The 15,411-nt window shown below is 46.9% G+C and overlaps 1 protein-coding gene across 1 annotated transcript in view; it reads left to right on the top strand.

Moving 5' to 3' along the window:
• LOC133224436 (hydrocephalus-inducing protein homolog) overlaps window positions 1-6,040 on the top strand; it is a gene marked incomplete at its 3' end in the record, with an annotated part of 53,979 nt that extends 47,939 nt beyond the window's left edge. The window contains 11 exon segments of the mRNA XM_061375916.1: window positions 496-773; window positions 1,130-1,349; window positions 2,096-2,189; window positions 2,192-2,240; window positions 2,242-2,302; window positions 3,368-3,535; window positions 3,822-3,968; window positions 4,197-4,451; window positions 5,077-5,301; window positions 5,598-5,970; window positions 5,973-6,040. Coding sequence (XP_061231900.1) covers window positions 496-773; window positions 1,130-1,349; window positions 2,096-2,189; window positions 2,192-2,240; window positions 2,242-2,302; window positions 3,368-3,535; window positions 3,822-3,968; window positions 4,197-4,451; window positions 5,077-5,301; window positions 5,598-5,970; window positions 5,973-6,040 — 1,938 coding nt within the window.
• Window positions 6,041-15,411: the final 9,371 nt, after the last annotated feature.

Raw genomic sequence — 15,411 nt, 5'->3', positions numbered from 1 at the left:
ATGAGCTGCTGTGGGTGGGAGCTAGTAGCTAATGACAGCTGTGGGCTGCCCTAGCTGCCTGTGCCTGCCCTGTCCTCCCTGCTGGCACTGCTCTGCTTCAGCTGAGCTGGGTTCCAGGACTCCCGGAGAGCCAGAAGTGAGAAGGCAGCACAGTTCCTCTAACCTGTTTTAGATGCATACATCAGGATGCAGCCATGTATTTTAGATATGGAAAGGTGAGGGAGGTGAATCTTGAAAGAGGGAGAGTTACAGCTCTGTTGGAACTTACATGAAAGCTTTAGAAGACAGAGTTGGCCTCACCGTGACCAGGTGACACATGGCAGGTGGACAAACACCTTTGATATTACCTAGGAATGCCTAGGAGGGAATGAGTGGGCCTGGGGCAGTGTTGGTGGGGACAGAACAGGAATTGGAAGTTTCTTTCCTGAGTCTGGTGAGGGAGGCTCCACAGCTTGCTTCCCAGAGGAAATAGTCTCCACTCATTTCTTCGGGCAGGTTCTGTGCTTGAAGCCCAGCAAGGAGCTAAAGCTGAAGCCTAGAGGAGACACCTGCAAAGTGGAGGTGACGTTCTCCCCGAAGCGCCGCATCCAGCCATTCACCAGGGAAGTTCTGGAGTGCCACGGGCTGGTGAGCTCCCTCTTTGTGGTGCGGGGCTCCTGCCAAGGCAGCCTCCTGAGCTTGGACCAGGACCAGCTCAGCTTTGGAGCCGTGGTGCAGCAGAGCTACACGGGCCAGCGCGTGGTCATGCAGAACGTGGGAGACACAGGAGTCAGGTAAAGCAGAACCCCACCCCCTCTGAGGGCTGAGAGCTTGGATGAGGGTTGTGTGGGGCCATAGTGTGCCCAGATAGTTCCTCTCTGCTTCTCCATCCTGGTGGAGAGTCGTGCAGCCATGGCCGTGCAGTCAGGCCCTAGCAGTTAGCAAGGGGGTACAACCAAAAGCTTATTTAGAGATGGGTGCAGTGGGTCCTGCCCAGCCTGAAGCCTTATTGCCAGGTGGCTCAGCATCAGGCCTGAGATGTGGTGGGAAAGCCCACAAGAGACTTACAGCTTCACACTGAGACCTACACTGCCTTCACAGCTCCCCGTGGCTAATCCTTCTTTCCTGTCCTTGTGCTTTCCTCGGCAAGGTTTATGTGGGACGTGGAGAGCTTCAAGCCGGACTTTTCCATCAGCCCCACGAAGGGTTACATCAGCCCAGGGTTGGATATCCCCTTCATTGTGACCTTCCACCCCTTGAAGCTGAGCCAGGCTGTCCAGAACGAGGGGCTGCGGTGCTTCAGCCAGGGCAGTGAGGCGCTGCGGCTTACGCTGTCAGGATCCTGCGTGGAGGCCCCTGGCACCAAAGAGGTAAGGCAGCAGGGACAGGATGGGCCCCTGGGCGCCAGCATTTGCACCACATCTCTCCCAGGGCAGCAACTGAAGGACACTTGTGAGCACAGACTCGCTCGTGCCGGGGTATCTCAGAGAGAAAGTGCTGGGCAGGACTGGCAGAATTGCTGAGCCCTCTCATTGCCTTTCTCTCCTGTTGAAGGTGCTGCTCCTCCAGTGAGCAGCTCGGCTGTCCTGGCTCTGCACTGCAGCACCCGTGCCATGGGAACACCCTGACAGGCTCTTCTGAGACCCTCCCCACAGAGCCAGCGCACTGGATCCCAGCACTGCACCCGCAGCCACACTTCTCCCCGCTGCCGGGCCAGGGGAGGGCATTCAGCAGTAGGAAGGGGCAAGGCGTCTGCATCCAGCCCCTGGGAGCGGGCAACTTGGCAGCTGTTGGCTCTTGCTCCCAAAGAGAGCATGGAGCTCCTCTTCATCCTGCCCATGAAGGAAGGGGCTGTGTGGCTGCAGATCTTGTCCTTGCACAGGAGTTTCCCTTCAGGACTCCCCGTTTCCTTTCAGCCAGCATGCGAAAGGCTTGTTCTGCTCCCTTCAAGAGCAACCAGCTCGAGTCACTCCAGAAGCTATGGCCAAAGTGTAATTTTTACATGTGACAAGGAAAAGCTGCTCCCTCTGCTCCAGGTCCCGGTGTAGAGCCAGCGAGAGAAGAGTGGGAAGGGTTGTGGGTGCGAGCCAGCAGCCTCTCTGCTCCTCTGTTACAGACCGTGACTTTCAGCTGCAGTGTGAGTGAGAGTCAGAGCCAGACCATCCTCCTGTCCAACCCGAGCAGTGAGGCCTGGACCCTGCAGCCCATCATTGAGGGGAATACTGGAAAGGGCCTGAATTTATCCATCTGGAGGCCAGGCAAAAAGGCCTACCAGGTCACCTACAGACCCCTAACCATGAGCTCTGAGAACAAGAAGCATCAGGTACGTGAGCTGTGCCAGCGTGCTGACCCTGGAGGCACGAGCCTCGTAGCTCAGCCTGCTTTGGGCAGGAGGTTGGACAAGATGACCTTCAGAGGTCCTGTCCAAGCTGAAGGTGTCCTGTGCTCTCTGTTGGAAGCTGGGTTTTGTGGTGGCTGGAGGCCAGGCACGGGCAAAGGGCAGATGGGAACTGGGGACCGACCCCCAGCCGTGTTGGAGCATCTAAGCTAAAAAGCCAGGCTTTCTGAAGGGCAAGAAATGAAGTTTGTTCTGTGCAGCTCCTGGTGGCTGCTTGTAGCAGCCCAGGGGGCTCAGAGACCCCCATGCTCCGCACACGGGCTGCAGAGGCTCTCCAAGCCCTGGGCAGGACCACTTCTGCCAGCACCACCTGGCTGGCGTCCTTGTGCAGCTTGCAGGGAGCAAGAAGGGCAAAGCTGCCCTGCAGTTTCAGCACGTGCTCAGCATCTCTTTGGCATACATCCTGCGTGAGGAGTCTTGCAGCTTTGAGCTGCTGTGGAGGCAGAGGAGATGCCAGAGGCAGGTATCTGGGATCCACAGGCACCCAGAATGAGCATGGAGATGAGCTTTGCCTGGCCCATGGCTGGTGGGCCCCTGTTGTGCCAGCTCAGAGGCTGCTCTCTGGGCAGTGCTGTTGGGGCTAAGGCCAGCAGGACTGAGGCAATGGAGCTCATCAGGGACGGCCACCTCCTGCCCACTGCTGTCCCTGCATGAGCACAGGCTGGCAGGGGCGTGCCCAGGTGAGTGAGGCCAGTAAGGGAGTGCTGGGATGTGCAGAGCAGCTCTGCTGCAGGGCCCGTCCCTCCTTGCTTTGCCCAGAGATGGTGCCTGTGTGCCCTGTGGCTGTGCCATGTCCTGTGGGCCATGCACCCGCTCACAACCAGCTCTGAGCAGCTGCGACGCTGGCGTCTCCTCCTGCGCGGGACAGTCACAGGGCTGCGGTCACAGCTCTGCCGGCTGGACCTGCTGAAAGCTGCTCCAGTGAGAGCCTCAGCCATGGGACTGTCCGGGGGTGCTGCAGAGCTGACCTGTGCTATTCGTTGTCTGTAGGGCTCCATCTTCTTCCCCCTGCCGGATGGAACAGGGTTACACTGCCAGCTGGAAGGAGCTGCTGAAGCCCCCCGGTGTTCAGGGGCCATTTCCCGGCAGGTTGCGTGCAGGAATCGCCACACGGAGCTCATCCCTGTGTCCAACTGGCTGCACAGACCACAGAGGTGAGTCCAGGCCAGGAAGTCTGGTCCCATCAGGAATCCCTGCAGCAGCACAAGGAAGGAAGCTTCCACTGCCTGGAAGCTCCTTCCTGAAAGCTTTTCCCTCTCCTTGGCCATGTCTGGCCATAGCCACGTTCTGCCTGTGCAGAGCCATTCTGGAGGGCTTTGCTCCAAGGGGGTGAGAGCTGGCGCCCTCTGCCTGAGGTACTGGGTGGGGATGAGAGGGGCTGTATGGGTATCCTATGGGGGTCCTTCCTGTTGACCTTCATTCACTGTGTCCTTCTCACCCACAGGTTCCGGTGGTTATTGACATTCTCAAACCAGAGAACCTGGAAAGCAGTTCTGTGCTGCAGGGCTCTTCATACATCGACCTGCCAAGCTCTGCGAAGAAGGACTACGAGCTCACCTTCTTCTCCTACAGAGGAGTCTTCAGGGCAAAGGTAAGTGAGGAAGGACACTGGTCCGCAGGGCCCTTCAAGGAGCTGCTGGCTCACCGGGAAGCTCCACGCCTGTTTTCACACCTCCACAGGCACAGGTCCTATGAAATAGCACACGTGCTTTCTCTGGTCTTGCACTCTTGCTGGGTGGGTGCTCACCGCCATTGCTGGAAGCAGGGTGCTGAGCTGGGTGGGCTCTTTTGGGTCTAGTTTCATGTGTGCAATGAGCAGCACTTGCCTTTGTGTCTGATTCACGTGACCTTCCTCAATGAGACAACTGGAGAGTACTTGTTCCACATGGTGACTTTCAAGGTGGTGGCTTCAGGACCCATGGGCACTGTTAAAATGAGCACTGCTGTTCGGCAGAGAGTGTCCTCCACCGTCAAGGTGGACAGCCCTCTGCCTGTCCCAGTGATGTTTGACATCAAATGCGAAGTGCCCAACGTCAGCGTTGCACAGCACTTTACTGTTCCTGCACGGTCCAAGGTAGGAGCAAAGCTCCTCTGGCTCACTCTGCTCTCCCTGCTCCTGGCTGGAGGGGGTGCTCTTGAAGGGTGATGCCTGAAAGGACCCCTCTGGGGCTTCTTTCCTGGTGGCAGCTCCCTGGCGATGATGTAGAGAGGGAGCAGGGTGCGAGAATATCCCCAGTGGGAATCATCCTGTGCTGGTGGAGTCTGCCCTGCTGCCCCCTGTCACACGCTGCCACTGGGCCTGATGTGGCAGGTCCTTGTGCCACGTACCCCTCCTTCAGTGTGGTGCTTCCAGCTGTGAGTGCCTGCAGGACAAGCCTCAGCCCACAGCCAGGTTGTCTGCAGCCTGGATTGACAGGAGGTGGTGTGTGCCCTGGGGGAGCACAGGGCCTTTTTAGGGTGGGAAGCTTCTGGCATCACGCTGGAGTGCTCTGAGCTGTTGGGATCTGCCCCTAAGTGAACCGTCTCCCAGAAGGAGCAAGGCTGTGCCCGAGAGAGAGGGAGTCAGAGTGGGGAAGGCAGCCCAGCCTTCCAGCACTGCCTGAGCACAGCAGGGACCAAGTGCCCCCTTCTCAGGCACACGTCTTCCCTGCCTCTGCCTGATGCAGTGCCTTTTTCCTTCCTCCCTCCCTCCCTCCCAGGCGGATCTTGTCTTGGAGTATCGGCCCCTGCAAACGGGTGAGCGCACCAGGCACCTGGTGCTCCAGAGCAGTGACTTGGTCTCTCTGTCTTACAACCTGCAGCTGAAAGCCACCTCGAGCAGGCCAGAGAAGCCCATGTATTTCCACACCGCGCTGGGCTCCCGTCAGACCATCACCACCAAAATATGGAATTTTGCCCAGCAGAAGACCGAGTACCTCCTGCAGGTGAGCGCGGGCTGCCGGGTCTTTGGCTGCTGCCCTGGTCGCAGCTGCTTTTGCAGTCCCCATGGTGCCTGGGCTTGCTTCCCCCTTGCAGCCCAGGTCTGGCAGTCAGGCATTTTGGGGCTGGGTGCAGGGTCGTCCCTGCTGGGTACAGTTCTCATGCCCATTCACGGCAGGCACTCACCAGGGGTGTGGTGTGGGTGAGACAGGCCAGGGCCAGGGGACCATCGTGTTCTTCGCGAGGTGCTGGCTCTGCTGCTGTGAGCCACCCGCCATGCTCTCTTGTCTCCCCTGCGCAGACCGACTGTGCCGACTTCCAGATGGCAAAATCCATCAGTGCGGCACCCGCCAGCCCTGGGGGCTCGGGCCTGAGCGTGGAAGTGACCTTTGAGCCCTGCCAGCTGGGCAAAGCCAAGGCCACGCTGTGGCTCAGCTCCGCATTGGGTGGGCAGTACTGCACCCCACTCATCGGCCTTGTGCTGCCCCCTGAGCCCCAGGGCCCCTTCCTCATCCCAGCCAGCGGCACCACCTCCATCTCCCTCAGGAACGTCTTCCCGAAGGCCATGGCATTCCAGTATGCAGTAAAGCACCCGGCCTTCACCGTCAGGGCCCCTGAGATGCTGCGCGCCAAGAGCAGCACCACCATCACCGTCTCCTTCATGGGCGGGGCGGCCCGGCTCCTGTCACCAGCAGGCTGGTGGTCTCTTGCCCTGGGGGCTCCTGGATCCAAACATACAGTTCTGTACCTTTTCTTTTTAATGGGTTGATGTTTAAACTTTGCATGCGTGGCTCATATGGCTAAAATAATTCAGATAAATACTGATAGAATTGTTGAATGAAATTAACTCATGATGTTGCTATTTTTACCATTTGGAGTAAACCTGCAATCCAGGTCAAGTATATTCCCAAAGCTGAGCAGTCTATAGCAGTTGTTTCTTCACTTGTTTGGCAAGTAGTATTTTTCCATTCGTAAATGACATTTCTGTTTTTATAAACAGCATTATCATGGAGAACTGTGGCTCTGACGTGCAACAAATATTTCCAAGAAGACATCTATAAAGATATCTTTATGTAGACTAATTTACTAAATAATTGCTTGATACCTAGTAGGATTTCCATTTTAAGGTGAGGTTTGTAGCTCCTTAACCACTAGAAGGCACTCTGGTATAAAACTAACAGCTAACAAAACCTGCACCTAAGGACAAGAAACATGACTGGCGTTAAGCAATTTCCTGCTAAAGATAGCTATGTCCACTGTTGTATGAGATGATAACCTTCAAATTACTGTTTCACCAGAACTCTGCTCACATGGACATATACTGCAAGTGTGTGTATGCATAGTGGTTAGTGTGTTGATTATTACTGCTGTTTCATGTAGCACCTAATACTAAATGCATTGATGACACCAGTGAAACACTGTTTTCTATACTGAATCTCTCTGTTGCCTTCTGTGGGAGTGATGTTACTCAGACAATATATATATTTGTGTTAAAGTGCACTAGTGCAGTGTTAGGATTCACAGTTGAAATAAACATAGAGGTCTAGAAATGTGAGCATGTTGCTACAGGAACAGTAAATTGGTTTGTATGCTGAATGATCACACTTGGAAATTGCTTGTCTTTTTGTGAGGTTATGAGACATTTCCAGTTTAGTGAGTGGTTTCAAGTTTCAAGTTAAAACACTATTAAAACTAATACAACTTCCAATTTATAACTGATACTAGTGGTCTGTATAGAACTGTCTCCAGTTCAGTCATTTGCATAAGCAGCTTACGCAAGTCCTCTGGTGTGTCTATGGGAGAGACTGTATTTGGTGTAGTTTTCTGGAAAGAGACTCCCTGAAGTCGTCATCAATCAGGAGAATAAAAAAGTCAAGACAGACATTGTGGTGTGTCTTAGTAGGAAAACTTGAGCATCTTTCCAGGTTTTAGCAATGAAGATACCCAAATCTCCTTGTTTGTTGGAACAAGGAATTCTGTGGAGTGCAAAGCTCTCTAAACCTAGCCCTAAACTAGGACAGTTGAAAGTTACCTTATTGAAGTTTCAAAAGTTCCGTCAAAAGTTACCACAGTTGAAGACTACTGTGTCAGGATGAATGCAGAAATTGCCTTTTTGAATGTGTTTAAGTAGTAGCTGTGTTTATATCTAAGAGGAACATAAAGTTCTGTGTATCTCCATGTCATGTCATTACTTCTACTGAACAAGCATGCTTGAGGTACATCATCCTTCCTTAGGCAGCACTGTTGTCCTGTGGATAAAATGACAACTATAAATATATTTGCATGCAGGCTCTTGGGATTCTTTTGTATTTGTGCTGGTGTTAGGTTGTGAAGATAAACTCGTATTAAGGCTTGAGGTTTTTCTTATTCTCATTTCTATATGAGTTACAGTCAAGCAAAATCTGTGTGTAGACCAGGCTTTAACTTGTATGAAGGAATTTCCTTTCTGTCCAGTAGCAAGGTATTACTTACTATTGTCTTGCAGTGAAGAAAAGAGAATGAGTCCAACTGACCAGTTTTTTAAAAAGAGCTGTTGGCTGGGGGATATGAGAGAAGGTTTTCCTGTTTCCTGTAGTCGTAACCGGTACCAGGTTAATTTAAAGGGTACCAGGTAAAATACACAGGGAGACTAGTGACTCCTTAAGAGAAAACAGTCAACCTGTAAGGATGCAAGTGACAGAGACCCTGGTTTACTAATGAACTTCAATGAAAGTACTTCCGTTTGTATGATGTGCACTATTAATGTGGCAGAGAAACACTGCAATGGAAACAAAAATGAAAAATCATAGCAAACTTCTGTGAGTAGTTTAATTAGCAATACTGTTAGAGCTTCATTATAATTTTAATGATACAGAGTGGTCTGACATTGCTGTAGTGATGAGTAAATGTTAGAAGGGGTACTGTTACAGTCTAGAATGCTACATGGTTGAAGGCAAATGGAGAAATAAGATCGGAGTTAGGTATGATGTAATGCAATTACTGATTATTTTTATTTTTTCTATAGAGAACTTCGTCAGCCATTCAAAATAATGCATGATTTTGTGACTGAATCATATTGAGCCATGCTTATTTCTGATCAATAACTTGAAACAGTAAAGAATCCTTCTGCTGCCTCCCAAACTTGTATTTGTGCACTCTACCAAGAAAATGAAAGCAAATTAGGAAAAATAAGTTCTCTTATTGTGATAAATCTACAGTGTGCTTGCTAGCCAGAGAATTGTAATGTTGGGGATCTCTATTAACTGGTTAGAAAATAGAGTGATAACTTGAACATCAGGTTATGCTTTATTAACCAACAGGATGAATCAAAGGTGTACCAGTGTTGTCTGTCTGCTACCTCGGAAGCATGCAGTGTACCATACCATTCACCACCTTGGGGAGCTACAAGGAGTGTGTTACTCTTGTATTTGTCAATATCAGGAAAGAGGTTCTGTCATGTGCTGCAGGTAATGCCACTCAAAATGTATTTATTTGAAGTCAAGGTGCTTTTGACTAAGTGCTTGAAACTGGACCATATCACAGTTTAGTCAGTGGGTGAGTTTGTTTCTGAAGTCTGAGGGTCCAGCCAGGCTCTGTCTCTTAAGCACAGTTCTAGGAACAGGTATTTAAGACTTTCAAGGCAGTTGGGTTAAGACAGTTGCAGTTCCATTAAGCCTCAAAGCCAAAGCATACAAGCTGCTTGCGTTTGCAGTCATTCAAGTATGCCATTCTGCTGCTCTGGCTAGTTTATGCTTTGCCTCTTGAGAGGTGCATAGTTGCTGGTACCTAGAAATCTCTGATTTCTCAGAATCCGTACTGTAAGTGCAGCTGACATTAGGGAAGATGCCTGGGCTTTCAACTTTCAGAACATTGGATTCTTTTTATAAATACATGAATATTTAAGAAAAAAGTTGTGCTTGAATTTCTTTGTCTGTGTGGTCTGTGGTTACAGGGCTGCTGAAGACTGGATTTAAATGATGCTTTGACTTTGAGGAGCATATCTTGTAGGTAGTTAGGGTCTGGCGGTCGGAAGATGTCGCGCTGTACGGAAAGGTAAGACCCCCCTCCGAGTAGCCAATAGGGCCTAGCCTAGGTCGTAAGCAGACGGACGTGACGTTGTAAACCCAGGCCATGTAACGCTGTGTTACTCTCCAATAAATGCCATTTGCCATCCACCACATTGGTGTCCGTGAGCTGATGGCCTGAGCGGCCTGGGATTGGTCACCATGCCGTTCCTGAACCAGGCTGCCACGCCAACAAAGGCAACAACATCTGCACCCTGCTGTAACTGTATGAAACACTTTATGTAAGGACCATCACTGTCATGTAATAATTAGCATAAGTATTTTTTGCATCTTGCTGTATATAATTTTTTGTAGAAAGTCCTAGTCAAAGGGTCTGGTACAACACCTGGGCTTATCCTGGGTACAAAATTAACACAAATACCGGCTTTTACTGTGGTTTTGCGCACTTCTCTGATATCTTTAGGAAAACCTCATCATGTTTGTCTCCTGTAAGTACTATGCAACATGTGCTTGGTTTTTTGCTGCTGTTTTTCAGACACCAGAAAAAAACCCTTACAAAATCAGACTTTTGTTAGAATTATAATCTTAGGAAGGATGAAAGAATCCTTCAGTTTTGAAGACAAACCTTGAGCAACTGTGATTAAGGGTAAAAACCCAATCTTTGTACAGATCACTGTGGTTTTAATTGAGTAATAGATGTTGATACATTGCGAGTCACTGAAGGTAGGAATGCACACTTGCTTCTATTTATTTTTTCTGTGAATTAAAGATCATATGCTTGTTTTCTATTTTCCATTAGTTTACACTAGAGAGTTTTTTTTCAAAACATTTTATTTTTAAAGGGATGTTGCATGATTTTCAGAATAACATGATTGCAGAGACTTGTTTTTTACGTATCTGGTAGCTCTTATTCAGGCTTGCAAAGTTAAATATAACTGTTGGCTTTCGACAAGTGTGTATAAATTCAAAATAATCCCTAAAAAGAGGAAGCATATATATATGCGTGTGTATGCATATATTGTAAATGAAAATTTGAATATACGCATATATTCAACACATACACTCTGATATTACTGTAACTGTGTGTGAACCCTTTTGGTTCAAAGCCTTGCTTCACAGGCATGCTGCACTTCCTGAGGAGCTGCCCTGTCTCTGTCTCTCCTGACACTCAAAAGGATATTTTTCTTTTTAGCTTAAAGGAATGAAATAGTCATCACTGTGTGCTGGCACGTATCATTAGTTCTCAGCAGGTATTTCTATACTACAGATGACAGTGAACTTGGGGAAAACAGAGTAAAGCAAAGGGCAAATATGTAGAATATGCTCATGCTTTGATATTAACTAGTCTTGTGCTAAATCGTAGAACCATCGATTAGTTAGGGTTCGAAAGGACCTTAAGATCATCAAGTTCCAAGCCCCCTGCCATGGGCAGGGACACCTCACACTAAACCATGTCACCCAAGGCTCTGTCCAACCTGGCCTTGAACACTGCCACGGATGGAGCATTCACAACTTCCTTGGGCAACCTATTCCAGTGCCTCACCACCCTCACAGGAAAGAACTTCTTCCTTATATCCAGTCTATATTAGCTTTGGTGATCAAAATACCTCTTTCCATGAAGTGAGTGCATACATCTCCATTTTAACAATTCTGTGGACTTGAACTAACTTCAAAATACTCCAGAAAATGATAAGTTCCATAATGCAAAGAATTCTGATAGTGAGGATGCTCGTTCATAAGTGAAAACCTGCTGTTAGCTGACAAGAAGTGTGCTACATTTCCTAGGAAAGTTTTAACTGAAACAGTATCCAGTAAAAATGAAATGTACGGACATTTTTACTGGTTTGCGTTTGCTTTAATAGAAATTTACAAGTTTGCTGACTTAATTTTTGACAAATAATCCTATAATCCTTCCAGCATGTTTAACAAGTTGTGTATTTTTCATCTTTATGAAACATAATTTCCCCTGAAATATATGATAAATCTGATTCTTATGGGATCATGCTGTAAAAGTGACCATAAGCCTGATAGATAGTGAGAAACTAATGAAAAAAATTCCTTTTCATATGCAACATTTAGAAAAAAAAACAGAAGAAAGTTTCTGGTTTTCCATAACAAACTTTTTCATTCTGTAGAGCTCAGGTAGAAGGAGTAGTGTAGATGCAGGAATTAATTGCAGGATCTCTGGTCTGAAGTATGTATGCAGTTGGATTAAATGATCATGAGTCAGGCCTGGGAACCTACTGCTTTTTTGCCATGCAGTGTTTAATTATTGGTACCATTACCATGGTGGACATAGTATTTGCAGCTGTATGCATTTTTAAGACTTACTTGCATTCGTATTATTAGTTTCCTTCCTCTCTCCCAATATTCCTTCTACTGCTATTTTTAACCATTTTTTCCCCCTAGTAAAACATGAAAATAATCATTAGAGTTAGATGAAACAGCAAGAAGAACCACGTAAAAGTCTGTTGTTAAATAAATTTAAATGACACAGTAAAAGAGCTGTTTTTTTATCCTCCTGACTTCATGGCCTCCAGAGATCAGTAGAAGTGAACACATCAAATGCAGCTGAATACACCTGCTTAAGTGGTTGAACAAAATTAGTAGGCAACAGGTGAAAATTACAGTGTTTGTTTTCAAAGTCCCTGACTAATAGATGTTTCAGGGTGTCAGTGGAAAGCAAAACTTCTTCTGAAAAGGGGCTTTGAAAGAAATTTTGAAAGAGTGAGATGTGATTGCTTGCATTAATCTCAGGGTGTGGATATGTTGATTAACAATAATTTCTTGTATCCTACCAACATGATTGACCCTTTCCAGTTTGTTTTTTAAATTACGAGATCTAGATATTTATTCACCAAATGCAGTCAGGGTAATACAACATACTATCAGATCTGTGCAGTGAAATTCCTCAGCCTGATTTTGATCTTTGGTACACATTCTAGTCCTGCACTGTGTAATCTCATGCTTTGTTTAATAGCTAATGTTTTACTTGTTTTCTCTGTGCTACTTCATTAATTCATAGGGATTTTTTCCCTCTCTGGTTCTTCAACTAAGAGTTTTCAATGGGCATAGTTAATCATCTCCTAACTCAGCACTCTTTGTTCACATATTATGTAGCTGTGATGTCTCTAGTAAGAGTTTCTTCAAGTAGAAGCTGAAAAATAATTGTGCAAAATCAGCTCTAGATGGTGATTCACAGTGAACCAAAACTGCTGAGGTGTATATGCATGAAGTTACTGCTTTGTAAACATCTGGGGCTGCTTAGCTGTCTCCCAGTTCATCCATCACCAGTATATCCTGTATTTTGAGGAAGCAGTCTAAGTAATCTAAGGTGTGTTTGCATGAGGTGAATTTTACGTGTTCTTTATTATCTTTGTCAACATTTCAGTTTATTGTTCTATTGCTTTCAGCAGATTCACATTGTTTGAAAAGTCCATGATATGAAATTTCATTTAACTTCTACTTGATATGCAGATAGACTCCACAACTCGCTAAAGTTGTAAAGTAGGTATGCCTTTATTCAGTTGAGGTGTATGGGGGATTACTCCTCCAAAAGCATGCGCACCCCAGCGTTGTTCTCCTCTACATGTATCCTCTAAAGTACTACATATGCATTAGATTATACAATACACCTATACATATTCATGTCCTATCCCCACTTCGTATTATAATGAGCTCAAAGGTCCTTTGCACATGCGCAGTGCTGCCTGGTGTTCATGGGCAAGGGTCTTCAGATGAAGTAAACAAGTATTCCTGGGGCCTGAACTTTTCACCTTTAGCCATCGCGCATGCTCCCTCGTTGTTTGGCCACTGTCCAAACCGAAAAGCTGTTGTCAGCCAGTTTAGGGGTCCAGAGGGCAGGAACCATGTTATGGTTACTTCCTCTTATCAATAGCCTTACATTCTCCCATCCTTCTTTGGCAAGCACAATAAATGTTAAGCAAGCAGTATATATTGTTTAGCAAAAGGCTGAAGCCCCTAATAAGTCATTCCTTAACCCTAACTGTCTTGCATCGGTTAACCCCTCGCATCAACCTTTATATAAATTGGAATATTTTTCCTTATGGGGAGGTTATGTTCTGGTACTGCATGGTAAGGCACAATAGGTATTTGCTGAGTGATCTATCTGTTGAGTAAGCCATGTAACTTAAGCAATACTCCCTTGTACAACCCCCTGTACAATTTACCTAACCTCCCTTGTACAATAGTCCACATCATACTGACAAAGTTTGTGGGGTTTTACTTTGTTTTCTTGGGGGGTGTGTGTGCTAGATTTGTGCTGTTTAGCAGAGCAGACAAGTTCTGTGTGCTATCAGAACCTCGGTAATGTGCTCTTTGTGCACAAAGGAAAGGAATTTATAGGCACTGGAGCCCCCAGAGACAAGACTAGCGTGTATACGTAGAAGATTGCCTTTGGCTATACATTAAAAAAAGAAGGGGGGGGGGGGGGAGGAACATCTGTCAGGATGAATTCCATGGAAGGTTAGTACTACAGTACTGACTTCTAGTTACATGGTGTCCTGGGTTCAGCATAGCAGTCATTTTTCTCTTTCCTGGTAGCTGGTGCAGTGCTGTGTTTTGACTTTCAGCTGGGAACAGAGCTGATGACAATGATGTTTTGTGTTGGCCAAGGGCTTTGCGAGCTTCCTGCTCTGCCAGGGAGGAGGAAGCAGAGACAGGACACCTGACCCAAACTGACCAAGGAGGTATTCCATACCACAGCACGGCATGCCCAGGATGTAACTGGGAGTTACCTGGAAGGACAGGGGGTCTTCTGGGTCAGTCTCGTTTTCGGTGGGTGGTATTGTATGCTCTTCCCTTGTTATTATCTCTTATCATTGTTGTTAGTGGTGGCAGCGGTGGTGATTTGTGTTGTACATTGGTTACTGAACTGTTCTTGTCTCAACCCGTGGGAGTTGCATTCTTTCGATTCTCCTCCCCATCCCTCCAGGAGTGGGGAAGGGGGGAGCCCCTGGGGGGGGAGACGCGGGCCTCAACTGCTTCCAGCCTGGCACCACTCACTGGGAGTGAGTGCACAAACTGGCTGGCTGGGTTTAAACCACAACATACGGTCTCAGAATTACCACTGTAATGGTGGCTTAATCGAAGCAATCTTAAATGGAAGGGATGAGTAGCAGTGAGGAGTGACATTTTCCAGAAGGAGAATAGAAATTGTTCTCATTTTACCTATGATCCAGGAAGCCCCTGGAATCAATTAAATATGCAAAAGAAAACAGTCCATGTAACAGTGCTTGGGATTACTGTTTACTGCATAGTATATGCAAATACTAGCATGGTTTATGTTTACCTAATAAAACCTGTGAATATTTAATTTCATTAGAGGGGCAGGATGTCCCTTTTCCCAGAACGCTGTTTCTTTTCAGCTGATCTTGCTGCAAAGAACGTAATGGTGAGAATACATATGGACTCCACTCCAGTGCCTGCATGCATAGTAATGCACAGGCATGAGGCTGTACATGTTTTTGAGTTCCTTGCTCACTGCAGGTAGTGTATAAAGAACATAATCCATCAGATATGGTTGCTGATTGCTCTTCAGTGTATTTGGCAAAATCACACTGCACTAGATTTCCTGTCTGAGGTCAGATTAAGGATATTAATAACAAGCACAACCTGATTGCAGAGGATTTGTAGCAAGCAGCTTTGAAATCAAATGGGATCAAGGGTACTGCCCATGACAAACTGTAGATGTGCTGTGAATTTTAACATGTAACTCAAAGTTGTTGAAATTCTTCAGTGAGCTTACTCTTAAACAGACAAAAGGTTACAACACACAATCAGTTTAAGAGGTAACGCACAAATAAGCTGTTCTTTAGAATGAAATGCTTCTGGTGTTACAAACAGTAAAGGTTTTCAGATGCAGTGTTTTATGAGGTTTCAGTAATAAAATAGCTCACTTTAATCTTAATCAGAAGACTGCCAATCTTTATAACAATGCCATATTAAAGTGTTCTTAGAAAATACTCAATAATCCAGTGAGAACAGCTCTTATGTGAGTAGAGCTGATATTGATATGTTAACATTCCAAGGAATATTCATGGTGTCTTGATCTATAAAACTCAAGAGTTTCAGGGCTACAAGTGACAAACT

Source organism: Neopsephotus bourkii, unplaced genomic scaffold (assembly GCF_033783945.1).
Source record: "Neopsephotus bourkii isolate Nb327-2 ecotype Australia unplaced genomic scaffold, CSIRO-AGI_Nbou_v1 NB_1680, whole genome shotgun sequence".
Taxonomy (NCBI): Eukaryota; Metazoa; Chordata; class Aves; order Psittaciformes; family Psittacidae; genus Neopsephotus; species Neopsephotus bourkii.
The sequence above is the reverse complement of the archived record's forward strand: the minus strand, read 5'-3'. Positions and strand labels throughout refer to the sequence as shown.